Source organism: Trifolium pratense, linkage group LG2 (genome assembly GCF_020283565.1).
Source record: "Trifolium pratense cultivar HEN17-A07 linkage group LG2, ARS_RC_1.1, whole genome shotgun sequence".
Classification (NCBI taxonomy): Eukaryota; Viridiplantae; Streptophyta; class Magnoliopsida; order Fabales; family Fabaceae; genus Trifolium; species Trifolium pratense.
Window position 1 is genome coordinate 40349520 of NC_060060.1, and position 25752 is coordinate 40375271.

The following is a 25752-nucleotide window of genomic DNA, read 5'->3' on the forward strand; positions in this document are numbered from 1 at the left end:
ATTAATATGTTATGTAAAAATAAAAATTATTTTTTTCAAACATATAACAATAATTAGTTTTATTAAAAAAGATAAGATTAATTGACAATGTGTATAATTGACAAATCATACCTTTAAAATATAAAAACGACAATTAAATAGAAACGATAAATCCGACGAAAAACGAAAATAAAAAAACGGAGGGAGTAATTAAAAAGAATAGTAATAGTAATTAACCGTCTTCCTTGCTATACATTGATGGCTTAAATGCAGTTTTGACCCCAAAAGTTTCATAATTGTGCGATTTTGGTCCTCCAGGTTTCAATTGTGCGATTTTAACCCTCTAAGTTTCACAATTGTGCGATTTTGACCCCCCGAGTTTCAACCGTGCGATTTTGACCCCCCAAGTTTACCCTTTTTGCATTTGCTAGCCCCCGTTGATTTTTTAACTAAAAATTGTTTATGTGGCATTTTAAAATTTAAAAAGTATAAGGAAATAAAATACTTTTAAGGAAATACTAGTTAAAAGATCAGTGAATTCACATTATTTAATTTATTTAATTGAAAAAAAAGATCCACTAGATGTTTCTTTCTTCCCCATTTTGGGTCTTGAACCAAACCTTGAAAAAAACAGCAAGTTTCCCTTGTTTGTTTTCCCTCTTCTCCCATTTTATTTTGCACCAAAACCCCCAACATCGTAAGAATGGGGAAGAAAGAATTGTTGAATTGTTGAAGACTTCAATTTCAACTTCAACTTCACTAATTCACGATTATTGCAACAATGGAGGATTCTCACTCTTCACTGTTCAACCTAAGAATTTTAGACACACTCACCGATGACCAACTGCACGAAATCCTCGACAGCTACGACGCCTTCTGCAACACCACACAATCTCTTCTCGGCGGTGCCGGCGACCTCTCATACGGTGCTCAATTTGTTTCTCACGTTCACACTCTCTGCAAACATGGCCTTCAATCACTCGTTCTCGACCACTTTCTTAAAGTCTTGGAGGTAGATACCCAATAAACATTTCACTACTTACATTACAAACTTTGAATTTTTATCGATCCCTTTTGTCGCAGGAAACTTTTGAACGAAATGGGGCATCCAGGTTTTGGCGGCATTTTGATCCTTACGCTGATTTTGTTGGTTTGAACAAAAATGATGATATCAATGTGAGTGTTTATGAGTCTAACTTGTCATTGTTTTTGTTGTGTCTTGTACTTGTTTGTTGCAATGCTTCATTTTTATTTTATTTTTATGAAATGAAACAGATTGATGAGGATGAGATTGAGAGTGTTTTGTATAATGCTTTGGAAGAAATCTCTATAGAAAAACAGTATCAGGAGAAGTGTTTGTTAATTTTGGTCCATGCTTTACAATCTTTCAAGGATCAAATGTCAGAGGAAAGACATAATTTTGAAGCAGAAAGGAATTATCTTACCTCTAAGTATCAATGGATTGTCTCTTCTGTGCTTATGACTACACTTCCTCGGGTTTTCCCTGGTTTGTAACAAGTTTATTGTTCTTTTATGTTAATGTTATTGTTATTTAGGGCTTGGCATTTCATTCATACTATACTATAAATAAATATATTGCTTTAAATGTTGTTGATTATAGAATCTTGTCAACAATGCTCTTGGTTTTCAGCATATTTCCTAGTGTAATATACGTGTGATATAGGTCAGTTCTTAGTGTAATGGTTTCCTTGATCTTCAAAACACTCTAGTTTCTTGAAAGTTTTGCTTATTAGGAATAAAGTTACTGTGTCCTGTCATTACCAATTGTCTTCTTTCATATTTTTTGTTTGTCTTGTATTTTAAAAGAACTTCATTAGTTATATTGCATTTCTAATCGGCCTTGTATTTCTTTTGTTTGCTATCATTAGTTATATTACATTGGTATTTCAAAAGAAGGCTGGAGGAGTTAAGTACAATGGTAGATGTAGAGTTCACCGATGATGTATCTCCAAATAAGGATGGCATGGATTTAGATGAAAAAGGAAAAGTATGCAACAAAGATGGTGAGATGGATGTTGATGAGTGCTATAGTGACCGCCGGTTTTCAGAAAACAGTAGACTGGTGAAGAACATTGGAAAAGTTGTTCTTGATCTCAGAAGTCTTGGATTTACTTCTATGGCTGATGATGCTTATGCTTCTGCTATATTTTTACTACTAAAGGTGAGCATGTTTATGCAATTCAAAATCTGGATCCTCCGGTTTTCCTCAGTTTTTTCCCAATTTTGGTTTCTCCTCTATGTAGCACGTATTTTGCATCTCTGTTTGAGTATAATCTTTGCGTGGGTCATTTGTCTGAATTACAGGCAAAAGTTTATAATGTAGCTGGTGATGATTTTAGGAGTTCTGTCTTACAATCTATTCAAAGCTGGATACAGGTTTGTAGTGCATAGATGTTGTGTGTGTGTATACATCGTGTGTGCGCCTATGCTAGCCTATTTAGATAAACAAACGTTTTCACGGTTCTAACATACGATACTTATAAATGGAATCATTCAGGCTGTTCCTCTCCAGTTTCTCCATGCCCTTCTTGTCTATCTTGGTGACTCTGTTAGTTATGAAAGCACTTCATCAGGTTTCAAATCACCTTTAGCGCCACAACCATCATCATTTTGTCCTGGAATTGATACTCCCTCTGAAGGTCTTGTCAGATGGAAGTTGCGGCTGGAATATTTTGCTTATGAAACACTACAAGATTTAAGAATAGCCAAATTATTTGAGATAATTGTTGATTATCCTGAGAGGTAGTTTTGTTAATTGTAATTCCCTACTTTTCTTCTGGGTTTTCTGTTAGAAAATTAATTAACTACCTTCTTGAATGGCATGGTCAACCACATTGGTGGAAACATGTTTAATGGGTATAGCTTCCTGCAGTAATAGGAGGAGAATGGTGATTGTTCTAGGCTTTGACACGTTCTTCTGAAAATCATTGTTTTGGTTGTATGACTGGACAATGAAAATTGAATTGCATCTAGCTACATGCTTTAACCTTGGTTTGATTAAACTTTGAACTCCAACAATAAGCACTAACATACCTAATTCTTTTCTAAATCATATCTCATTTGTTTATGCATTGCTTTCTGAGCATTTATTTTCCTTTTTCTCTTTGATGATACTTGAAGCTCTCCTGCAATTGAAGACTTAAAACTTTGTCTTGAATACACCGGACAACATTCAAAGCTGGTGGAGTCATTTATTTCTGCATTGCGTTATCGCCTCCTTACTGCAGGCGCATCAACCAATGATATATTACACCAATATGTTTCGACTATTAAAGCCCTAAGGACAATAGATCCTGCAGGCGTTTTCCTTGAGGCAGTTGGTGAACCAATAAGAGATTATTTAAAAGGAAGAAGAGATACAATAAAATGCATAGTGACCATGCTGACAGATGGGACGGGTGGAAATTCAAGTGCATCTGGAAATCCTGGAGATAGCCTTCTTGAAGAGTTGAACAGAGATGAAGAAATTCAAGAAAATATTGGTATTGATGATGATTTTAACACTGATGATAGGCAAGCATGGCTCAATGCCACACGGTATATTTATATTATGGATTTTGATTGGCAGTTTTCACTGTTCTTTCTGATGTGGTCCGCCATCCAGGACATGAAATTGATGTTTCTTCTCAATTGGCATTTTAAAACAGGTGGCAACCTGACCCTGTTGAAGCAGATCCTTTGAAGGGTAGTAGAAATCAAACGAAGGTTGACATACTTGGCATGATTGTTGGGATAATCGGTTCAAAAGATCAGTTAGTTCATGAATATCGAACTATGCTTGCCGAGAAACTTCTAAATAAATCTGATTATGATATTGACTCAGAGATACGTACTCTAGAACTCCTGAAGGTACTTATTAATATAAAAGTCGCGTCGCCTTTTTATTTGACGGGATATATGTTAACATTTTATCATTTTTGTACGTGTAGTCATTCTTGATTTTGATGTTCCTATGTAAGCATCTGCTTAATGCTTTGTGTCTGCAGATACACTTCGGAGAGAGCAGCCTACAAAAATGTGAGATTATGCTCAATGATCTAATTGGCTCAAAGAGAGTCAACACTAACATTAAAGCTACCATAAGTCAGCCATCCCAGACAAGTAATTTTCAAGTTCAAATATCCCTTATTTGTGATTGTTGCCAAATGTTGTTTTAACCATTATTTGTTTCAATTCCTTTTCACCAAAATTTGGCTATGCACTCTTAGGTGTTGAGGTCGAAGACAATGCAATATCCATGGATAAAATAGCCGCCACTATCATATCTTCTAATTTCTGGCCTCCAATACAGGTCTACAGATAAAATTATTTTATTGTTCATTTTTGAATTTCGGCTATTGTGAAAAAATTGATTCAAGTATGATATGATTCAAATTATAGTTCTCAGTTCTCACTACTCAGCATGTATATTATACTTTCAGAAAAGTTTCAGAAAAGGAAAGTAAAAACACATCAAACTGGGCATAAAATTTTGATTGTTTCTTTTTCAAGAAACTTAAACGGATCCAAAATTTCTTGATATTCTGTTTTGTTGTTATTCCATGTAAACTAACAGAGAGTTTCTTCAAACTAACAAGAATTTGCTTTAGCATTTTATAATGTCAGTTGTCTTTTCGTGAAGATTAATTAGCTCTGCTTTTATCATCTCTTGTTTTTTATTGAATCATTCTCAACTTGAAGCATATCATTAAGTACAATGATAATACAGTCTAGTTTTTCAGTAAAATGAATTGTTCAATTGCATTGTTGTCTTGTAAAGCTGTCTAGTCTGTCCTGCAATTGACTTTGAAGAGAATTACAGGATGAGCCCCTCAACCTGCCTGAACCTGTTAACCAGCTTCTCTCTGATTATTCAAAGAGATTTGGTGAAATCAAAACACCTCGTAAGCTTCAGTGGAAAAAAAGTCTTGGGACTGTCAAGGTTAGTTGCTTTTCAGATCTCATTGTCTTGAGATATTTTGCAAAATAATTTTGAATTTGATTAGTAGTGTTGTCCCGTACCCACCTTTTACAGTTTTATCGCTATATTTTTCTCCTAATATTATCATATCCAATGGTATAGCTGGAGTTGCAGTTTGAAGATAGGGTAGTACAGTTCACAGTTGCCCCTGTTCTTGCATCTATCATTATGAAGTTTCAAGACCAAACAAGGTGTCCTAACATTCTGTCAACAATTTTTGTCTGATGTGTTGACTATACAGTAATATTATATTTCTGTTTTCAGTTGGAGCTCTAAAAACCTTGCGGCTGCTATTGGGATACCCGTGGATGTATTAAACAGGAGAATCCATTTTTGGATAAGCAAGGTAGGTCTGATGCTTTTAGGTATTAGTATAAACACTTATACAGCATGGTTGGTTATATTTAGTTTGTAAGATTGGGCAAATTGGGATACTTCTGTTGATTTTTCCAAAACAAGAATTCGAGTTATTTTACAATTTACTATTATTGATGGTAATTTTAATCTTTATGTGTATTCATTCTTATCTTTCAATGGCATGACTTGCTGTTCAATACTTCAATTGGTCCGGATTCAATGTTTAAAATCGCATGTCCTAAATTTAGCAGTGAAAATGTAATTTCACTTGCGGCCATCTTTTTTTGTACACAGGGGATCATTACAGAGTCGCCAGGGGGAGATTCCTCTGACCATGTATACACCATTATGGAAAACATGGCCGAGACAAGTAAAAATGGGGGAGGCAGTGGCAATACTCAGGAACTTCTTGGAGGCGATGAGGAGGAAGACAGATCTGTGGCCTCGGTAGAAAATCAACTTCGAAAGGAGATGACTGTGTATGAGGTACATGAAATAAAGTTCTTTATTAAGTTTGAATTTTGATTGATATTTGTGACTTTTGAATTTTGATTGATATTTGTGACTTGTTTTCATATTTTTGGAAGCAGTCCCTTTTTACTATCTGCATGTCACTCTTTGTTTCTGATATGTAATAAATATTTTCCCTTATGATGATGGATTGGGTTGGACAAGTTTCTCGGTTATGTTTATTAAAGTATTCAAACACGAGGGAATACAAATAAAGAAATCTAACATGTGTATTGTTTTATGGAAGAAATTTATCTTGGGGATGCTCACAAACTTTGGTAGCATGGCATTAGATCGCATGCACAATATGCTCAAGGTAAGAATGGTTTTTTATCCATAAACCCTTGAACAAAAATATTGTTTTACACCTTTATAAATATTTGAAGACAGATAACATGAGCAACAAGATTAATTCCATGATACGCATTCTTTCTATAAACGCAGATGTTTTGTATTGCTGATCCGCCGTATGACAAATCACTCCAACAACTACAGAGCTTTTTATCTGGTCTAGTGTCCGAGGAGAAGTTAGAACTTCGGGATGGTGTGTATTTTCTAAAGAAGTAGCGAGCTTATGGAACTGAAATCATACTTTTTTGGCCACAAGTTTTAAGCAAAAAAAGGTGAAATATGTTTTTCAGAACCTGAATTTCTTAAAATTGTCATTTTTGTTTTTTGGCGTAGTCCTTAACTCATTACACAAACTTCTATAGAGTAATTAAGCATTTTAATCCTTGGAATTGAAAGGGTCGGTCAATTTAGTCATCAAATTTAGCAATTTAGTCTCTTAAATTAAATAACATCAATTAATTTAGTCCCTCTATCAAAATATTTTTAGTAAATATCCAACAAAACCACTGAAATTCCTAAATATTGACTTGAGTGGTCTCTTGCTGCATCAAGACAAGCATAAAACCTTTTAAATTGTTGTGTTAAATTTGAAAATAGGACTAAATTCTCTGACATTGTTCAATTTCTAGAATATCAGAGCATGATGAATTGAGATGTAATTCTCATTTTATTATTATGTAAAAAGAGAGCTGCTATTGATTTATATACAAAGTATTAAAATATTGAAGTACTGTAATAGTAGATGTGAAACTAATAAGGGTTAAATATGGGAATTCTGGATCGATATGAATGGAGGATGCCTCTGGAACTTCTTTTTCTTGGTCAGGAGAGGTACGAAGTCACTCGACTTAAAGGAGAGGGAACAACCACAACGGAGCTTTCCCTTCTCTATGGCTAATTTCTCACTGGCCGATCGCCTTTCACCTTGTTCTTTCTATAAAGAAATAAATTTCCCGGTTTTAGTCACTACAAAATTACGTTCTTTTATTAATAAATAGGTAGTCCCTACAAAACTACGTTCTTTCAAGTTTAGTCCCTATTAAATTTTAATAGTAATTTTAACTTCCATAATATTGAAGTTTGTAAGAATAGTCCTTATTTTGAAAACTTTGTAAAAAAATGGATATTTTTAGTCTCTAAAATTATTCCCTATAAATTGCCAAGAGGGACTAAAAGTGTACATTTTTCTAAGGGACTAAAATTAAAAGCTCGTGATTTTGGAGGACCGTCTATTTATAAACCCAACCAATAAGTAGGAAAATACTAATCGACTTCCTAACTATAAATGACATAAATAAACTTCATAAATTTGAGAAACTAAAACTCCTATTTACTCAAATTCTATCATTGAATCAAGGATTACTATCCATGTTATCAATGATTGTTGTTATCATCCCTATAGACTTCAAAGAACAGGTCCTGACAATTTGCTGATAAACTTTGAAGGTAGACAACAACTTGAGCTGCCTATATTTGTTGCCATATACATCATGTGTTGTTGATATGAGGAAACTGACACATGGCATGTGAAAGTAAAAATGTGAAGCTTTTATTGAACTGGTTGAGATTTTGAGATGCTTCCTCCACATGTTCCAATCTAAAGTTGACACAAACTATAGAGCAGTCCAACGTTCTTCTTTTGCTTTGTTGGATATACTTGGTGAATCTGAAGACATTATTGGGTTTCTGTTGTCATGTGTTTTCTAGTTTGCCAACTGTTATCAAAGCTGGCTCTTTTATGATGTTTTTAATACATTTTGAATGTGCCACCTTTCTGAATATGTAGGACTTGTTTAGCCTGATAGGAAAAGTTATCCTATACTACCTCTTATGTGACATGTTCAGATACATTAATTATGCAATGAATTTAGGAAGCTGAAATTCATGTTAGAAGGGAGTATTTATACAGTTCCTCTTCCTCTATTCCACCTTAGACCATTAGAGAGATGATCATGAGACTGGATTTATGTAAAATTTCATTGTTGAACATTTGAACTACCCCACATTGTTGTTGGTTGTTACTCTCTGTAACTATTAACTAGTTCCAATCACTTATTTTTTTTCATTACTAATGTTTGCTACAAAATATTTGGCATATAAGACTTTCATAAGAATGAAGAAAATCATTAAGTAGCTTAAATAATTATATTAAAATCATTAAGTAAGTTACTATAAAGTATAAACAACCAACAACCTGAGAGAGTTGATAGGCGGGACTTGTGCAGATTTGGTGAAGTTTTTCATGTTAGCCAAAACCATTTTATTATAAGTTGGTAGGATATTGCATTATATGTAGGGAGTCGAGGTTCGAACTTTAGCCATCCCACTATGCTACTTGACAAAAAAAAAAGAAATAATAATTTTTTATTTCTATTCATTTAATTAAAGGTATTTTTCTGAATTAAAGGTATTCTTATAAAATAGGACAATAAAATTTTGGAAAAATGTGTTTTATATATTGGGAGGGACGTAGTTAATCTCCATCATGGAATCACACTAATAAGTAAAATGTTATTTAGTAAGGTTTTTTACAAGAAAGATAAGAATCATATATGACAATATTTTGTTGGAACAAAATTGGTTATAAATCTCATGGGATTACTGTTTCAATTCCAATAAAGAATTTCAACAAAGCACCACTTCGAGATGTGTTTGAGTTCCTGGTTGTGTTGTGTTGTTTGTAACAGCCCAGGCCCCACCACCTTAGGTGGTCCCAGCACTGCCACCTCACGATCTTCTCCACCCCCCTCATTAGTGAAGTTTTTGTCTTTCGTGGGAATCGAACCACGTACCCTGGGCTGTTACATTGCTGCAAGGACCGATTTGGTGTATTGGGTTTGGTTAGTGCATGGTTGTTCTAGCTTTGCGATTATGTAGGTGAGAGGTTGCGTTTATGTCTTGGGTTTATGTTTAGGTCTTCAGTTTGTGTTGATTTGGTGCTCCTTTTTAGAGAAAATGAGGTCTTGTTTAAGGAGTGGATTTGGGTTTCAAGAGTGTTTTTAGATTTGAAATTTGGGGTTTGTGGTTTTAGATCTGAGATTTTGTTTAAATTTGATGATGATTCCATGATGGTGATCAACTAATAAACTTTTTTTTTTAAAATAATAATAATAATAATAAAAATAAAAATAAATCATAAATAAATAACATAATGACATCCTCCATTAGAGAGGGATGATTTAGGGTCAATTTTGATCCGGAATTACCCCTCTTGATTGTTTTTTTATTCTAATAAGTGATTTTTACATCTTAGGTTTTATTTGGATTTTTTTGTGTTTTCTTGTTATTTGTTTTGAAGTCACGTCTTTGTGCGATGTTTATTTTGTTCAAATTTACAGTTTTGCTTCGATCAAATTCAGTGCATATTCAATGACTTTAACGTCTTCAATGTTGCAAATTCGGAGGCATGACTATTTCGGACATTTGAATCTTCTCATATCAATTGTAGGCCGTGTAATTATGTTGTTCTATGCTATTAACTCGGATGCTGTGAGCTTGTTCGCAAATTCATTCTTTTTAGTTTTTGTTGAACTTGAATATGTAATGATTTCGATTGATGTACTTTACAAATTTGAATGAATATCGTTATCTTTTAGTAAAAAAAAAAATAAATAATAACATGTACATTTTTTTTTCCTATTCATTATTGCAACATCAACAAATGCATGCCATGTCATTAAAATTGGAGAGGATCGTAAAAAAAAATGTTAATTTTTAAAATAGGAAGACAAAAAAATTAAGTTTTAAAATAGGAAGATTAAAAATTCAAAAATATTAAAATAAAATACCAAAAGTGCATTTAAGCTTAATTTTTATTTGCTACATAGTGTAGATATTTTGTTTTTTAAGGAAGAGCGGTAGATATTTGACATTAATGATTCGACCGGAACCAGTATCAGTGTTTGCTGACGTGTATCAAGTCAAACTAAAGAGGAGTGTAACAAAAAATAAAAACAGAAAACTTTATGATTTAATTAACTTAAATTACAAAAATAAAATTGAATGAATGACCGTTACAATTAGGAAAGTTTTGAATTCTAAACCCAAACTTGAAAACAGTTTCAATTTGCAACCCATAGCTACAAACTAGAAATGGCAACAACAACAGAAGAAGAACAAGAAGAGTACATGCAACAACTCAGATCCAAAGCAACAGAACTTTTCATCAGAGAAGAATGGAACGATTCAATTCAAGCATATTCCCAATTCATCACTCTCTGCACCCACAATCTCTCTCTTCCTCACTCTGACCCACAAAAACTTCACAAATCTCTCTGCATAGCCCTCTGCAACCGCGCCGAAGCTAAATCCAGATTACGTGATTTCAACTCCGCATTGCAAGATTGTGATCATGCTTTGCAACTTGATGCTACCCATTTCAAAACCCTAGTTTGCAAAGGTAAGATTTTGCTTTTTCTTAATAGATACTCAATGGCTCTTCATTGCTTTAAAACAGCTCTTCTTGATCCTCAAGCTAGTGGGAACTCTGAATTTCTTGTTGGGTATTTTGAAAAATGTAAAAAGTTTGAATTTTTATCAAGGACTGGGAATTTGGATCTTTCTGATTGGGTTTTGAATGGGTTTCCTGGTAAGGCTCCTGAACTTGCTGAGTATATTGGTTCTGTTGAGATTAGAAAATCGGAAATTAGTGGGCGTGGGGTTTTCGCAACAAAGAATATTGATGCAGGGTCTTTGATTTTGGTTACTAAGGCAATTGCAATTGAGAGGAGTATATTGGCAGGTAAAGATTTGAGTGAGGATACACAATTAGTTATGTGGAAGAATTTTATTGATAAAGTTGTTGATTTTGTTAGAAAATGTCATAAGACTAGGGATTTGATTGGTAAATTGTCAATTGGGGAAAATGAGGATGAACTTGAGGTGCCTGATGTAGAACTCTTTAGGCCTGAGAGCATTGGTGAAATGCATTCAAGTGAGGATATTGATATTGATATGGTGAAGTTATTGGCTATATTGGATGTTAATTCTCTAACTGAGGATGCAGTTTCGGCCAATGTTTTGAGGAAGAACAATGATTGTTATGGTGTTGGGTTATGGTTGCTTCCTTCATTCATCAATCACTCCTGTTGTCCTAATGGGAGGCGATTGCATGTTGGGGATTATTTGATAGTTCATGCTTCAAGAGATTTGAAAGCCGGTGAAGAGATAACTTTGGCCTATCTTGATCCACTTACTTCCTTGAACAAGAGAAAAGATATGTCAGTGACATGGGGGATTCATTGTAAGTGCAAGAGGTGCAAGTTTGAAGGGGAAATCTTGTTCTCCAAGCAAGAGATGAAGGAGATTGAGATTGGTATTGAAAGAGGGATGGATGTTGGTGGTTTGGTGTATAAACTTGAGGAACAAATGAAGAGATGGAAGGTTAGAGGGAAAGAAAAGGGATACTTGAGGGCTTCATTTTGGTCTTTATACTCGGAGGCTTACGGTTCGGAGAGGTGTATGAAAAGATGGGGAAGGAGGATTCCAGCATTGGATGCAGTGGTTGATAGTATCACAGATGTAGTGGGAGGTGATCACAGGGTGCTTAAGATTTTGATGGAGGAATTGAAGAAAAAAGGCGGTGGTAGTGGTGGTGGAAATTTGGAGATGGAGAAAGTTTTCAAGTTAGCAAGAGAAGTGTATGGAAAGGTAGTGAAAAAGCAAGCAATGAAGACACTGCTTGAGCTTTGCATTGCTGATTGATTATCAGTTCTTTTTCCATTTCCTTTTCATTTGATGTCTTCTGTACTTATTTGTAAGCATGAGTCTGTTTCATGCCACGATCAACTCAAGTTGTCATGGCAATGACAACCGACAATGCTGTGAAATTCAATTTTATCGATAATTTCAGTTAACATAAATTGTATTCAGCTTCTATTTATGCTCAATATTCATTTTTCATATGTTATTCCAAATTAAGTCTGCTGAAAATTTCATAATTCATAGTGCTCTGTAACTATTAACTAAACAGGGTTTGTGTGTGAAATTGTTTATGTTAGTAGCCTTACCAACTGCTGCTAACCAGCATGTATATTCTAATAATATCATGATAGTAGAAACTATATCTGTAGAACCTCAATAGACAATTTCACTATAGCCTCACAACCAGTATCACTAATTCACTCTCACTGCTGTCCATTTACAATTTTAACTTTAAGCTATTCTAGCCGAGTTCAGTATTTTTTTTTTTATCCAGTTCGGGTGTCAGTTCTGGCATCAAGTGGTTCCACCCCCTCCCGATCGCAGCTGCGGGGGATCGAAGTGTGGTCCTCCTTACTAAGTTCAGCGCCAACTAACGATTGGTAGCCGAGTACAGTATTGGAAACAAGTTTATGTTTTAATTAGTAGTGGTGTCAAAATCACAGTGACTCATTATAGTTTTAATTGATAAAAATTATATTTTAGAGCCTTAACAAATTTGTTGTGATTTTTGTACATGGAATTCAAACAAACACTAACCAGAATCAAATGCAATGTAGGGTATACCAAGTTGAATTTTGAAGTGGATCAATTCAAGTTCAACTTCAAACTTAACTTTATCTTGTCGAAAATTGGAGGCTTAACAAAAGAAGTGACAGGCTATCCTTTTGAGGTTGGACACACGTCAGGCATAACCGTGGCTGCAGTGATGATAACTATCATGAAACGGATTGATTGATTCTCCCGCACTTTCACTTATCTTGACTTATCTACTATCTTCTGAAGGTTCTTTTATGTTTTAGTAATAAAAATCTACTATCTAAAGCTGAAGTACAATAATACTTTTTTTTGAGCAATGAAGTATAATAATAATAATAATAATAATATAAAAATAAAAAAAAAACTTTGGAATTCAAAATGACGTGGATATGCTGCAGTTGAGTTTTAACTGCAGGGATATGCTGTAGAGCCTTTTAGCCATATTTTTATAATTTATTTAAATTATTTAAATAATAGTGAGACAATTTACTCCACTGTGTGGCCCTGCAGTTGATGAGTTCAACTGCAGGTGATCTTGATCCATATACTAACTGAAGGTGGTCAATTGACTCATTCAATCCATGGCTGATGCCTGATGGCATGGAACTCAAGAAGAGCAGACACATCCAAGTTTATCCACTCAGTATAAAAAATTCCCTCCAACTTATTGTGAGGGTGATATAAAATATAGAAAACAAAATAGGGAGGAATGTAATAAATAATACAATCAACTTATTGTGCCTTTTTATTTTGGTAATTCACGTAATATGGTTTTAAAAAAGCTCAGCAGGCTATACTATACCACTTTTTATCAAAAAAAAAAAAAAACTCAGCAAACTCACTTGGGGTTGGTCGAGTGGTGTTGGCTTGGGCCCTTGGAGTATGCTCATCTCAATGTCTCAGGTTCGATTCCCAATTTTGGTGGGCTAAGTAACCATTCTCGTATTTTTTGCAGATATCCATTGAATATAAATCAAATTGTCATTTGCGCGAAGACCGCTTCATTGGTGCTGCCAAACAAGGCTTAAGAACTTGAGGTGAACGTGTAGAAGACACCTGTTATAACTCCTCCATCATTATTTTGAAACTGTAAAAGAAATTACATCACTGCTGAAATCATCTATCATCACAGATACGACATATTTATTAGTAGTAGCATCCAAGTTGTGTGGTCGATTAGGAGCATCACAGAATGAATACAACTTTTAATGCCGTTTTTCATTTCAAGTATTGTAAACAAAAATGATTTCGTAATGCAAGAATGGACAATTATTTATTTGAAAAACAAACATTTGATAGACATTATTTTATTCGAACCTAGGCTCTGCACATATAGTGTTATGTCTGTATCAACTGAGTTAAACTCACGAGGATGATAGACATTCATTTTTTTATATACACGTGATATTTTTTATTTTTTTTTGACGAAATACACGTGATATGGTTAATCACCTGTAAAAATATAATTAATTAAGTTGAGTAGATAATTAATTCAATTCATATTGAAGATTCGGTTTTTTTTTTCTTTTCACCACGAGTTTAATCTAGTTCGAGGGTCAGTTTTAGTATCGAGTGGTTTCAGCCTCTCTCATCCCAGTTGCGGAAGATCGAACCGTGATTAGAAACAACTTTGACCAATAATTGAATTTATCATTTATGGAATTGAGCTAACCACGTTTTCTGACATATTAATCAGATATTGCGCGAGTGTACAAAATATGAGCGTCCGCATATCATTACCATTATTAAAATATTTTATTTTTTATTTAATAGTCTAGTGACTAGAAATTCCACAAGTAAATAAGTGAAGTGTTCGGTTCAAACCTCAGCTCCTCCATAATATATGCGATGTCTCTACCAACTGAGTTAAGCTCACAGGGTCACCATTACTAAAATAAGAAAGAGCAAAAAAAAAAAAAAGTAAGTTTTTCTTTTTTTTTTTTTTTTTTTTTTTTGGTCAGGTAGCCTAGTGGCTTGAAATTCCACCTTTAAAGATGGATAAGTGGAGTGTCCAGGGTTCGAACCCTGGCTCCTGCATATAAAATGCTGATGTCCCAACCAATTGAGCTAAGCTCATGGGGACAAAGTAAGTTTTTCTATTCTTCTTTTTTTGGTCAAAACATTCTAATTCTAATATGTAATTTACACAAAAGAAAAACAAAATAAAAGGATCCAACCTTTAAAAATTGGCTGCTGACTAAAACTATTATATATGTGAAACTAAATATTTTCCAATAAGCCAATAATATTCCTATCAAATTTCCATCAAATTAAATGCTAATTAACCAATGTGGATATAGACATCTAAGTATTTGATTCAAAGAATCATATGGACAAAAAGTCTGTGTAACAGATATATATGTAAAATAATAGTGGTCCCATATTGGAGCATAGTAATGTAATGACGCATGTAATATGATATGATACTACTAGGAAAATAGGAATACAGAAATATTATCCTATCAATATCATCCAATCAAGGCCATGCAACTCTACATAAACGACAAAAACTTTTCAACCATAAAAGAGGCATCAATCTCCTTTCAAACATTTCAAACACCTTGGTTTCTCTCGAACCCTCTTCAATTTCCTATCCTTTTTTCATGTGTCACATTATCAGAAGAAGAAACCATAACCAAACTCTCTTCTGTAATCAATTAATGGAGACTAATACAAGCTCTGAACTCCCTCCTGGCTTTAGATTTCACCCAACAGATGAAGAACTAATTGTGCATTACCTTTGTAATCAAGCCACTTCAAAGCCTTGCCCTGCATCTATCATTCCAGAAGTTGATATCTATAAATTTGATCCATGGGAATTGCCTGGTATATATACATATTTTGTAGCATCATTTCATAAAGGTTTATTATTATGCTTAAATTTTTATATGTATATCGAACTTCATAATGTGATTATGTCTCTCTACATCTATGAAATTGTTAAGAAGTCTCACATCGGTTGTGAGATGATCTGAATGTGTGTTTATATGTGAGGGAAACCCTCACCTTACAAGCTGGTTTTGTAGGGTTGAGTTAAACCCAATACCCAATTCTAAGATGATATCAGAGCCTCATCCACGATCCATTGGGCCACATATTATCAGGTTTCCGCTATCGGGCCACCCACCATTTATATCTACGTACCAAACCCAATAGTTCTGGGCGTGAGGGAGTGTGTTAAAAAATCTCATATTAGTTGCGAGATGGCCTGGATGTCTTTATAAGTGAGGGAAATCCTCACCTTACAAGCCGTCCAACTTTCAATTCTAAGAGAAACACATGACACACACAAAAAATGAATGTAATTGAATGTAACTATATGTGTCGGTATCGTATACTGGTCATGTCTTTAATTTGAAGTGTCGTGCTACACATATCTAGATGCTTCATTCATTGTTAGATATACTAACCAATTATAGAATGCAGATAAATCTGAGTTTGGAGAGAATGAATGGTATTTCTTTAGCCCAAGAGAAAGAAAGTACCCAAATGGGGTGAGGCCTAACAGAGCAACTTTATCTGGATATTGGAAAGCTACTGGCACAGACAAGGCAATCAATAGTGGATCAAAGCAAATTGGGGTGAAGAAATCTTTAGTCTTTTACAAGGGTAGGCCACCAAAGGGTATCAAAACTAATTGGATTATGCACGAGTACAGATTGATTGGATCTCAAAAACAAACTAGCAAGCATATTGGATCCATGAGAGTAAATCTCTTTAAGCCTTGGCTTATTTGTTATATATACATTTGTTGGTTAATTTATGAATTTCTGAAAATAATTTTATACTCACATCTAATAAGAGACCAACATTTTTTTATGTTATGTTATATCACCAATTTCAAAATATCCTTACAAAAAAGTGGTGTGATGTTGCAAAACCGTGGATTTTTATCGGATGTCAGTGCAAAACTATTTAAAGTGGCAAGCAGTGGCTGTGTGTAACATTTAAACCCTGAATTTTGAAGTTTATCATATGTTTAATGTCTTACTTTATGATTAACCTTTCCCTTTTACTTGTATTTGTCATCAGCTAGATGACTGGGTTTTGTGCAGAATCTATAAGAAGAAACAAATGGGAAAAACATTGCAGCAAAAGGAGGAGTATTCAACACTTCAGTTTAATGATTCTACAATTACAAATAATGATGGTGAACAAGAAATGATGAACATGAACCTTCCAAGGACTTGTTCTCTTACCTATCTATTGGATATGAATCACTTTGGTCCAATCTTATGTGATGGCTCAACCTTTGATTTTCAAATACACAATTCCAATACTGGAATAGACTCTTTTTTAAAACCTCAGCCAGTTGAAATCAATAACTATTATGAAGCAGATTCACAGAGTACCATCACCAATCAGCCAATATTTGTGAAACAAATGCATAATTATTTAGGATAACAATTTAGATTCTCTAGATATGTCAATAATGTTCATTCATTAGATCATCGCACCAACAACTCGTGCTAGACCCGGGTGGTACTATGTCAAATATTTGTTTTGTTATACAATAAAATGAATTTTCATTTTCAAATGCCTTGTTGTAATTGTTAATATAAATTGTACAAAAGAACAATGAAATTTCACTCTTAAGGTGGATAAGTGGGATGACCGGAGTTCGAACGTCGGCCCCTGCATATATAATGCAATGTGCTGGCAACTGAGCTAAGCTCACGGAACGTACAAAAGAACGATTTTATTGGCTCTTAATAAAAGTTCAAACCAGATGCATAGAGATTATGCTAATGAAGCATTTGAAGATAGATTGGACCACTTGTTGTACACATTACAATGATAATGTATTTTGACCAAGAATATATTTGGCAAATTCTCAGTCAAAAACTTTATCCAAAGAGGTTTTCAAAGTTGATATGTTTCTTAATTTGTACCTTACCTTATCAAAATGATAACGGCAGTGTTGATTCAAAGTTAATTTAGAATTCTTAAGAATGTTAGGCCTAGGACACGAAGCAGATCAGATTAAGCACTTTGCTTAGACTAATCAATTCATAACAACATAATGATTGTGATGTGAGAAATAAAATATCTATTAATACTATTATATACTATATATCAGATTAACATCAGGAGCCTCGTGTCCCATAATTAATAATATAAACTGTGATTAGTACTAAAATGGGGTTATCTTATTCCACATTACATGTAAAACACAAACTCTAAATATCTTATCATTTAGTTCCAAGTGGATTACTTTAAATTTTTTTTTTCTTCCAACATTTTAATGTAAAAGTAAAATGTAATATACAAATTATTTCCTTTACACATTCATGAGTAAACTGGTATTCTCTGCGCGCAACAAGCACGCTCGGATTTTGTATAGTCTTTGGAATGCTTACATTGAAATCTTAAAGCTACCAACAAAGCCTGCAGAAAAGGCTAGACAAACACATTTCAGATTCAGGACTACACAAACCACACCACAATGTCTGCACTATTTCAGTGCTTGCTTATTGATATTTCTGACATGAGAATAAGTATAATGAACACAACAACTGCAATGAAAGAGCCAATGAGTGAACCCGAAATGCGTCCGCAGAAGTAGTTGTATTGTTGGCAGAAAGGAAACCAATTGGCACTTGAGTTTCCATAGTGAGCTATATTAACAATTGCTGCTGCTGCCGAGGCTCCAGATGTAAGAAGACCAAACATAACCTTCACAATTTCAATTTTAATCTTCATTAGAAAGCTTTTTGGCAGTAACATTACATGCCAAATTTTTGTATGCAATTTCCCTTAATTCCACCTCTCAGAATAGCTTTGGTCTAGTTTAAACTTGGTTACAAATAGAGTTTAACGACTATGTACTAACAACGGGTCAAGAAAGAAGAAACAGTGTGCTTACCGTGTCAAGAAAGACCAAGAGAATCCTACTTTTGACTGAAATAGTCCTTACAATGTGGAAGAATGACAGGGCAAGTGAAAGAACTAAGTAGCCACATACGATAGAATTGGCGGTCACAAAAAACCTGAAATCATTCAGATATGAATCACATCGATCCTTTTGTTCACAAATATCATATGTTAATAATTAAAGGAGTAAGGAATGATGACTTACACAAATGTGGGAAGGTCATGATATACAACTTTGAATCTAACAAAACGTGTGGCAAAAGGCATAGTTTGCTTTGCTGTTCCCATACTCACTGCACTTCCAAGTGTGCTTGTAGCTGCAAATATTCTCAAAATGAAGTCCATTATTGCGAGCCCTCTCTTCATCCGTTTACTTGGAGATGATGATGATGATCCTTTTGAAATTTCTCCACTCTCAACTTCACTAACCTTCATTTTTGTTCCAACTTAGATGATTCTCTTTACTTAGTTGTGATGTGAGTGAACAAGTATTACAATGGTACTCATTTATATACCAATAAAAAAACAATTAACAGTACTGATTTATCACACTAACTATATTCAAGAGAGGAAATTGTAGTGGATTAGGTTTTGCTTAGCTTAAAGTGGCTTGACATAAGCATGAGAAATTAATTATCACTTTATAATTGGGAGTGCATAGTGCTGATTACATACTATAGTATGAAACTTTTTCATTTTAAATATCTAATACTCATCTTAATTAGTTACTCTTTTTGGTCATGCATTCTATAATAACATAAACTATGAAATATGAAATTTAGGATGATAAATATTTTTTAATAAGCAAAAGTTATTTGTGAGAGAACTATATTTTCTTACAAAATACAAATTGACGCAAAGGGAAAGTAAAAATAGGTTATTAAAAGAGATGCTGTGACACCATGTAGTACGTTTAATGTTAGCAAATTGAGCCTTAGTGGTTTAGGTATATACTTTATTATATATATATTGCTAATGTTATTATCTTGTGGCATGCAGACAAAACCCTGAATTGTTGGGTCACGAACAAGGGACAATCAGGGGAATCATTCACATTGGACACTACACATTAACCTAAAATCTTAAGGTGTTAGGTTTATGTGTCATTTCAGTTATAAATTAGTGTTCAACCTCCACTTTTCTAAACAATGTGAGACTTAACTCACACTTGCCACAACATGAATTATGTTATTCATAGTTTGATCCAGCAAGAAAATCGAACCGTTAATGGTTCGTTATGAACCAAACTGTTACAGAGGTTTCGTGCACGGGTTCTGAACCAGCAAAAATTACCTTGACAACAAATTGAAATGTATTTTTTAGAACTGAATAGATTTCTTTTGAGCCGGATTGTACCAAATTGCTGTTATTAACCGATAATTAGGATTTTTTTTTTTTTGACATAAAAAGCTTATAGCATTTCATTAATAATCAAATCCTGGATACATGTAGGGATATCAGTATGAATACGAAAACTAGCTAGAGATGGGGTCACTCTTGCCAAATTGTGAGCAACCTCATTGGTTTGTCTCCTAATAAACTCAACACGAGAGTTTGTAAGATAATTAGAATTATTGGACGAAAATAAAAACGAACCAAATCGGATATTAAGACTATTTCTGAAAAACCACAAACCGAATCATCGACCCCTCGCACAATCCAGTGGTACAGTACGTGACTGGAACATTTTGTGGAAAATGAAGGTTCCTCGTAAAGTTAGAGGATCCCAACTCTCAAGCTACATGTGTAAATATGCAAAATAAAGGTGAAAATTGCAGCCCTTCCCATTCAATTCTTATTTTCCATTAGAGAAATCAGCTCACTTTCATTAAGTTATTATTATGAAATTATGGTACTTCTTACAAAATTTAAGGTGTTAGACTGTTAGCTATCAATTAATACATCAAAATATTTTTACGCATGAGTTTTTCTTTCCTTAAATTGTCACATATGATCAAACCATCCCAACCATTAATTATATTTGAATCCAAATACAGCCCCAAAATATATTTGAATCCAAATAATATATCCATTTATGACTTTACCCAATTCACATCAAATAACCAAATAATAATAATAATAACTATTAGAATAAAAGGTGGTGATCCAATCCAATACATTATATTTAAGTATAAGAAACTGAATTTAAGTGTACAAATTTTACACTATATATCCACATAGATCTCAAATTTTGATACATATTAATCTACATATTTTGAACATATTCATTTAGCATTATTTATTCCCTATCAAGGCATAATAGTTGTGATTCCTTTGGTAATTGTTTTTCCATGAATTAAGCTTTTATTAAGAAGACTCACACGATCATGTGCTCGAAGGTTAGGATAAAATTCCGTCCTAATTAAGCCTAAAAAAAAAAACATATACCTCATCCGCCAAACAGAGGGAAAACAACACCTCCACCAAACATCAAAAATTACACCAGCATGAACCGTATACACAAGCAACACCAAAGTACTTTGCTCCTTTATTTTTTTTTTCTTTTTTCTTTTCATTTAAGTCTTTTATTTTTTATAACATTCACATATAAACCATGCATTTTTCTCATTTTTATTAAAAAATGCTGAATTTTATTTTTAAAATACTTTTTTTATAAAAATTAAATAAAACTCGCAATTTTGATGAATATGTTCATCATCTTCATCAAAATGATGAACATATACAAAATGGATAAAGATGACGAACATATTGATTAAAATTATGAGTTTTATTTAATTTTAATAAAAAATGGGAAAAAGTGTTTATATGTAAATGTTTATAAATGATAAAGAACCTAAATGGAACAATAAAAAGATAAAGTCCAAATTAAAGGGTTACAAATAAATAAGACAAATGATCTATAGTGCTTCTGCCAATTGATTATTTTTCTTCCTTTGTTCGAAATATTGCTTCTTTGATACATATTCCCTTCAATTGATAAATTGGATCATCTCAACTATTCTCTCTTTCCTTTCCTTTCTCTCTCTATCTCTTGATTATATTTTTATTTTTTTGACAAATTTTTTATTTTCAACTCTTAAAATTGTGTATTGGGCCTAACTCATCCTTACAAAACCGGCTTGTAAGGTGAGGATTGCCTCTAGTATATAAACTGAATAAGTGTTTATATACTAGAGGCAATCATCACCTTACAAACCGGTTTTGTAAGAATGATTTAGGCACAATACCCACTTCTAAGATGGTATCAGAGCCTCACGATCCGTTGGGCCACCTGTTATCAGGTTTCCGGAATCGGGCCACCCACCGTTTATATCCACGCACCAAGCCTAATAGTGTTGGGTGTGAGGGTGTGTTAAGAAGTCCCACATCGATTACGTGATGGCCTAAATAAGTGTTTATATACTAGAGACAATCCCCACCTTACAAACCAATTTTATAAGAATGAGTTAGACCCAATATTCATTTCTAATATCAACTTTTCTTACAAACATGCCAAACTAGGTGTGTCACTATAAATAAGATAATTTGTGTACCATCATGCATGAAGTGGCCTTAAAGAACATAATGCAAATATACTTATTTCTCTCTTTCTCTCGTTTATCTCTTTTTTTTTTACATCAATATTTACTATTTTTTTTCTTAGATGAAGTGATAAATCTACCGAAATTAAACTCACATAATTATCAAATCTCGAATTCGAACCCGGGCCACGATATTCGGCCTAACAATTTCAGCATATTTTTGCCAGTTTAGCTAGGACATATGGACATCGCATACACCGAGAATACACTAAATATTACACTGAGAAATAACTTAACATAGCATATTGAGAAAAGTCGGTTTTTGCAAGAGAAAAGTCAAATTTTCAAAGGATAGATCATAAACATTTTTGGATATTGATTTTTATAAAATATTTTAAACATGTATATATCCAGTCATTTCAATGTTTAAGCCATTTTTTTGTAACGGTAAGTAAGAGTGTTCTAATATTTAAAGTATAAAAATATAATATGGTAGAGAAAAAGAAAAAAAAAAGAGGCACTCAATATAAGTTCTAAGAAAAAAACATGATATACCTAGAATTAGGAAATTTGGCCTAGCGGCCTTCATTGTATCAAAATAAAAAAGCAAATAAATGATCCATAAGAAAAAAAGCTCTCACTGAAGCTAAACCCATACAATCAATTTTTTCTTTTCCAAAATATGGCATTCAACCAACAAGTTCAGTATCATCATAACCCACTTGGGTTGGTGCATTGGTATTGACTTGGGACCTGGTAGTGTGCTCCTCTTAAGGTCTGAGGTTCGATTCTCTCTGGCGGCAATTTGGGTGGACTAATTTAGCTTCTTCAAAAACATCATCATCATCATCATCATTAAACCTCCTAGTTTGAGCTTCCAAGTATTGTAGATTTCCCATTGCTAAACAATCTGCAATTGGACGGTACACAAGTGTGTATATGCACAACCCAGAACAACATACATGTGCAAGAAAAGCCAAGAAAACAAAGGCTTCAAACATAAAATGGCCAGGTTTAAATAAAATAGATAAACCAAGAAAAAGAACCCTTAATGGAAGGAAACACAAAACAGAGAATAGTAGAGCGGAAACCCTTTTTTTTAAACCTTTGTTGATGACTAATTTCAATATTCGGATACCAATCAAAAGAATGTAGGAAGTCAAGATAACGGTAAAAAAGCCGAGGATAACAATACTACGCAAAGGGTAAGTACAAACGACGATATCATCATTTTCCACGGGCGCCACTAAAGAGGGATCATCAATTATTATTATACTTGTAAAATAATGAGGTACCTTCTTCCAGAAATGAGATTCCGCTAAAATAACAAAAACTTGAAGAAGAAACATTGGAAGACAATAAAGAATAATATAACCAAAAGTTCTTGCATTCCATTTTTTGCTCATAATTCCAGTATCCAACTTCTGCATGGGTGCACGTAGGAGAAACACAAGTGTGAGGATGAGGCAAGGTTCTGCAAATCCGATGTTCGACACAATGTAACATTTGCAAACAGTTTCCTTCCATTTTAAGTTATGAAGGGTGCGTCTTAACAAAGTTAATCGAACAATCTCACCTAAACTCCACCAAATCACAAATAGGATGAATGTAATTCTAATAATCCATGGGCCACTAAAATATTTGAGATTAATACAAAAGCGGGAGTAGAATGAGTAAGCAATGCAAATCAACCCAAACAGAATCAAGATGGATGCTAAACAAATTGCCACCGCATCCAATGTTTCAGCTGCAAATCTAGATAAGGGAATTACCTCAAGTAAAAATTGGATGCATTCTCCCTCACAGAATGCATGCCAAAAATCCTCTAGGGCTTGTGCCTTTTTTTCCATAGCTAATGTATCACTCATTCAGTTCCCAATACTAGTGAAATGTGAATAATTGATCTAGGATTGATTGCCCAATTCAAGTATAATGCAAAGAATATATAGATCCAATAAGTGAAAAGGAAGAAGTGGTGAGGAGATGAGAGGGACAAAAAAAAACCCTAATTGGGAGAATGAGATAGATAGGGAAAGGTGAAGTAGTGGGACTTATGCCTATGTAGTGAGGGTGTACATATATATATATATATATATATATATATATATATATATATATATATATATATATATATATATATATATATATATATATATATATATTCTTGACAAAAAAAAAGTGATATAAATAAATTTAAAAAAAAAGTGATGCATCTTTTTGACCAAAAAAGCGATACGTTTTTATTTAGGTGAGACATACTCTCCCCTTTCATAATTTGAGGGTATGTGCCCATCAATCAATAAGAACAAGCCACATGAGTGGATTTATATGTAGTACCCACAAGAAACTTGTAACAAACTTGTGAATTTGCACATGTGGACTTGCAATAGTTTGTTCTCATTGGTTGATGGGTAAATATACCCTCAATTTATGAAATGGTAGATTAGAAAAACCTTTTATTTATTATCTTGGATCAGGATCGCTCCCACACATGTAGCGTTCGTGATCGGCCGTGAGAATTGATTCATTGTCAAGTCACTTTGGGGGATGTGGACACACTTGCACACGAGCTTAATAAAATACGTGTAAGTTGTTTTTTTCTTTACCTGAATAAAATAAATGTAATTTAACATTAAACATACAAGAAGTGTCAACTTAGTTAGAATCTCTTATGTTTTCTTTGATTTCGTTATGCTTTTAGTTAAAAAAATAATGTAATTTAATGTTTCGTAGTCATAGTTAATAATATCTTTAAATTTTTTTTGTCAAGTTTTTTTGGTCAACAAAAATCACTGACCATTACTTTAAGAAAAAAGGATAGTCATACCATATTCAATTTCAGATTACTTTAACGGCTTTTTTTGGTCAATTTTTTTTTGGTCCACAAGAATCACTGATCATTACTTAATTTTATTTTTTATATAAAAAGCATTACTTTAAAATTTTTTTATATAGAAAAAACATTACTTTAATTGTTTCAACGTGTACGTATATATTGTGTAAACAAAGTTAATACAAAAAGAATTTAATTTACATGCACTATTTGTCTAAAGTTATTTTACACATGCGTTCAATAATATATCAATATATTATGTATGGTGTTTAAAAATATATGATGTGACACATTCATTAAATGATGCGGCAACATATCATTGGATGTATTTGTAAAAAAAACTTTACATCGACGGTGCATACAAATTAAACTCATATAAAAATGTATAAAAATAAAGTTACACAATTGAAATTATTTTCGGAAAAGAAAATATAAGTATAGTATTAATAATAAGTCATAGTTTGACTTGAAAAAAGGTCATAATTTGACTAAATATAATATTAACAAATCTACTTTAATCTGAATAACCAATAGACTCGGGTCCGGTTAAGGTGCATAAGCCCAAGCTTATGCACCGTGCATAATTGCTATGCGCGCTCCCCATATTGCTATGCGCGCCCCCCAACTGCTACACGCCCCCCCCCCCATTTTCTAGCCCCCAATTTCTAGCGCGCCCCCCATATTGCTACGCGCGCCCCCCAACTGCTACGCCCTCCCCCCAATTGCTACGCGCCCCCCCCCATTTTCTAGCCCCCCAATTTCTAGCGCACCCCCCAGGTTTTTTTTTTTTTTAGATTTCTAGCGCACCCCTTAGATTTTTTTTATCACGCTTTTTATTTTGATTGATTGAATTTTATTTTATTTTATTGATTAGGGATAAATTTCAGAGTATTATGTATGGTTAATTATTTTAGTAGTTAGTTTTA

At 33.5% G+C, this 25752-nt stretch overlaps 5 protein-coding genes across 10 annotated transcripts; 3 read left to right on the top strand and 2 right to left on the bottom strand.

Annotated features, from left to right (window-relative positions):
* The first annotated feature begins 522 nt into the window (after positions 1 to 522).
* On the top strand, positions 523 to 8239 carry LOC123907816 (anaphase-promoting complex subunit 2-like). Of its 6 annotated transcripts, none has more exons than XR_006809494.1 (17): positions 523 to 991; positions 1063 to 1155; positions 1255 to 1486; positions 1869 to 2161; positions 2305 to 2376; positions 2498 to 2742; positions 3121 to 3537; positions 3648 to 3849; positions 3987 to 4101; positions 4209 to 4291; positions 4802 to 4921; positions 5063 to 5151; positions 5225 to 5306; positions 5612 to 5803; positions 6075 to 6143; positions 6272 to 6450; positions 7625 to 8239. XR_006809494.1 is itself a non-coding variant. In XM_045958196.1 (16 exons), the coding sequence occupies exons 1-16, from the start codon at positions 761 to 763 to the stop codon at positions 6392 to 6394; spliced, it is 2634 nt and encodes an 877-aa protein (XP_045814152.1). In that variant the 5' UTR covers positions 552 to 760; the 3' UTR covers positions 6395 to 6592. The 6 variants fall into 6 exon arrangements, 2 of the variants coding, with proteins under 2 accessions (XP_045814152.1, XP_045814151.1); XR_006809495.1 differs by having other exon boundaries at positions 552 to 991; positions 3121 to 3513; XR_006809496.1 differs by having other exon boundaries at positions 552 to 991; positions 3121 to 3513; positions 7629 to 8239.
* Positions 8240 to 10226: 1987 nt separating this feature from the next.
* Positions 10227 to 12231, top strand: LOC123908608 (methyltransferase FGSG_00040). Its single transcript, XM_045959294.1, has one exon. It carries the CDS (start codon positions 10271 to 10273, stop codon positions 11879 to 11881), a length of 1611 nt encoding a protein of 536 aa, XP_045815250.1. The 5' UTR covers positions 10227 to 10270; the 3' UTR covers positions 11882 to 12231.
* A 2949-nt stretch (positions 12232 to 15180) lies between these two features.
* Positions 15181 to 17174, top strand: LOC123910130 (NAC transcription factor 29-like). Its single transcript, XM_045961182.1, has 3 exons — positions 15181 to 15463; positions 16064 to 16344; positions 16670 to 17174. The coding sequence occupies exons 1-3, from the start codon at positions 15241 to 15243 to the stop codon at positions 17039 to 17041; spliced, it is 876 nt and encodes a 291-aa protein (XP_045817138.1). The 5' UTR covers positions 15181 to 15240; the 3' UTR covers positions 17042 to 17174.
* Positions 17175 to 17885: 711 nt separating this feature from the next.
* On the bottom strand, positions 17886 to 18997 carry LOC123909168 (casparian strip membrane protein 2). Its single transcript, XM_045959944.1, has 3 exons — positions 18717 to 18997; positions 18504 to 18627; positions 17886 to 18313 (listed from the first exon to the last, which is right to left on the bottom strand). Exons 1-3 carry the CDS (start codon positions 18944 to 18946, stop codon positions 18098 to 18100), a joined length of 570 nt encoding a protein of 189 aa, XP_045815900.1. The 5' UTR covers positions 18947 to 18997; the 3' UTR covers positions 17886 to 18097.
* A 3422-nt stretch (positions 18998 to 22419) lies between these two features.
* LOC123904699 lies at positions 22420 to 23861 on the bottom strand. The gene is made up of 2 exons (XM_045954329.1): positions 22830 to 23861; positions 22420 to 22455 (listed from the first exon to the last, which is right to left on the bottom strand). Exons 1-2 carry the CDS (start codon positions 23859 to 23861, stop codon positions 22420 to 22422), a joined length of 1068 nt encoding a protein of 355 aa, XP_045810285.1.
* Positions 23862 to 25752: the final 1891 nt, after the last annotated feature.

What these genes read in the sequence shown, in the direction of transcription:
- LOC123909168 (XM_045959944.1), bottom strand. Translation starts at nt 18,946, where the DNA reads ATGAAGGTTAGTGAAGTTGAGAGTGGAGAAATTTCAAAAGGATCATCA. An exon ending in CATGACCTTCCCACATTTGT is followed by an intron (nt 18,628 to 18,716) that starts GTAAGTCATCAT and finishes GAATGATTTCAG; the next exon opens with GTTTTTTGTGACCGCCAATT. An exon ending in TCTTGGTCTTTCTTGACACG is followed by an intron (nt 18,314 to 18,503) that starts GTAAGCACACTG and finishes GAAATTGTGAAG; the next exon opens with GTTATGTTTGGTCTTCTTAC.
- LOC123904699 (XM_045954329.1), bottom strand. Translation starts at nt 23,861, where the DNA reads ATGAGTGATACATTAGCTATGGAAAAAAAGGCACAAGCCCTAGAGGAT. An exon ending in ATGATGATGATGATGATGAT is followed by an intron (nt 22,456 to 22,829) that starts GTTTTTGAAGAA and finishes TTTAAATATTAG; the next exon opens with AACACTCTTACTTACCGTTA.
- LOC123908608 (XM_045959294.1), top strand. Translation starts at nt 10,271, where the DNA reads ATGGCAACAACAACAGAAGAAGAACAAGAAGAGTACATGCAACAACTC.
- LOC123907816 (XM_045958195.1), top strand. Translation starts at nt 761, where the DNA reads ATGGAGGATTCTCACTCTTCACTGTTCAACCTAAGAATTTTAGACACA. An exon ending in ACTTTCTTAAAGTCTTGGAG is followed by an intron (nt 992 to 1,062) that starts GTAGATACCCAA and finishes CTTTTGTCGCAG; the next exon opens with GAAACTTTTGAACGAAATGG. An exon ending in ACAAAAATGATGATATCAAT is followed by an intron (nt 1,156 to 1,254) that starts GTGAGTGTTTAT and finishes GAAATGAAACAG; the next exon opens with ATTGATGAGGATGAGATTGA.
- LOC123910130 (XM_045961182.1), top strand. Translation starts at nt 15,241, where the DNA reads ATGTGTCACATTATCAGAAGAAGAAACCATAACCAAACTCTCTTCTGT. An exon ending in TGATCCATGGGAATTGCCTG is followed by an intron (nt 15,464 to 16,063) that starts GTATATATACAT and finishes TATAGAATGCAG; the next exon opens with ATAAATCTGAGTTTGGAGAG. An exon ending in AGCATATTGGATCCATGAGA is followed by an intron (nt 16,345 to 16,669) that starts GTAAATCTCTTT and finishes ATTTGTCATCAG; the next exon opens with CTAGATGACTGGGTTTTGTG.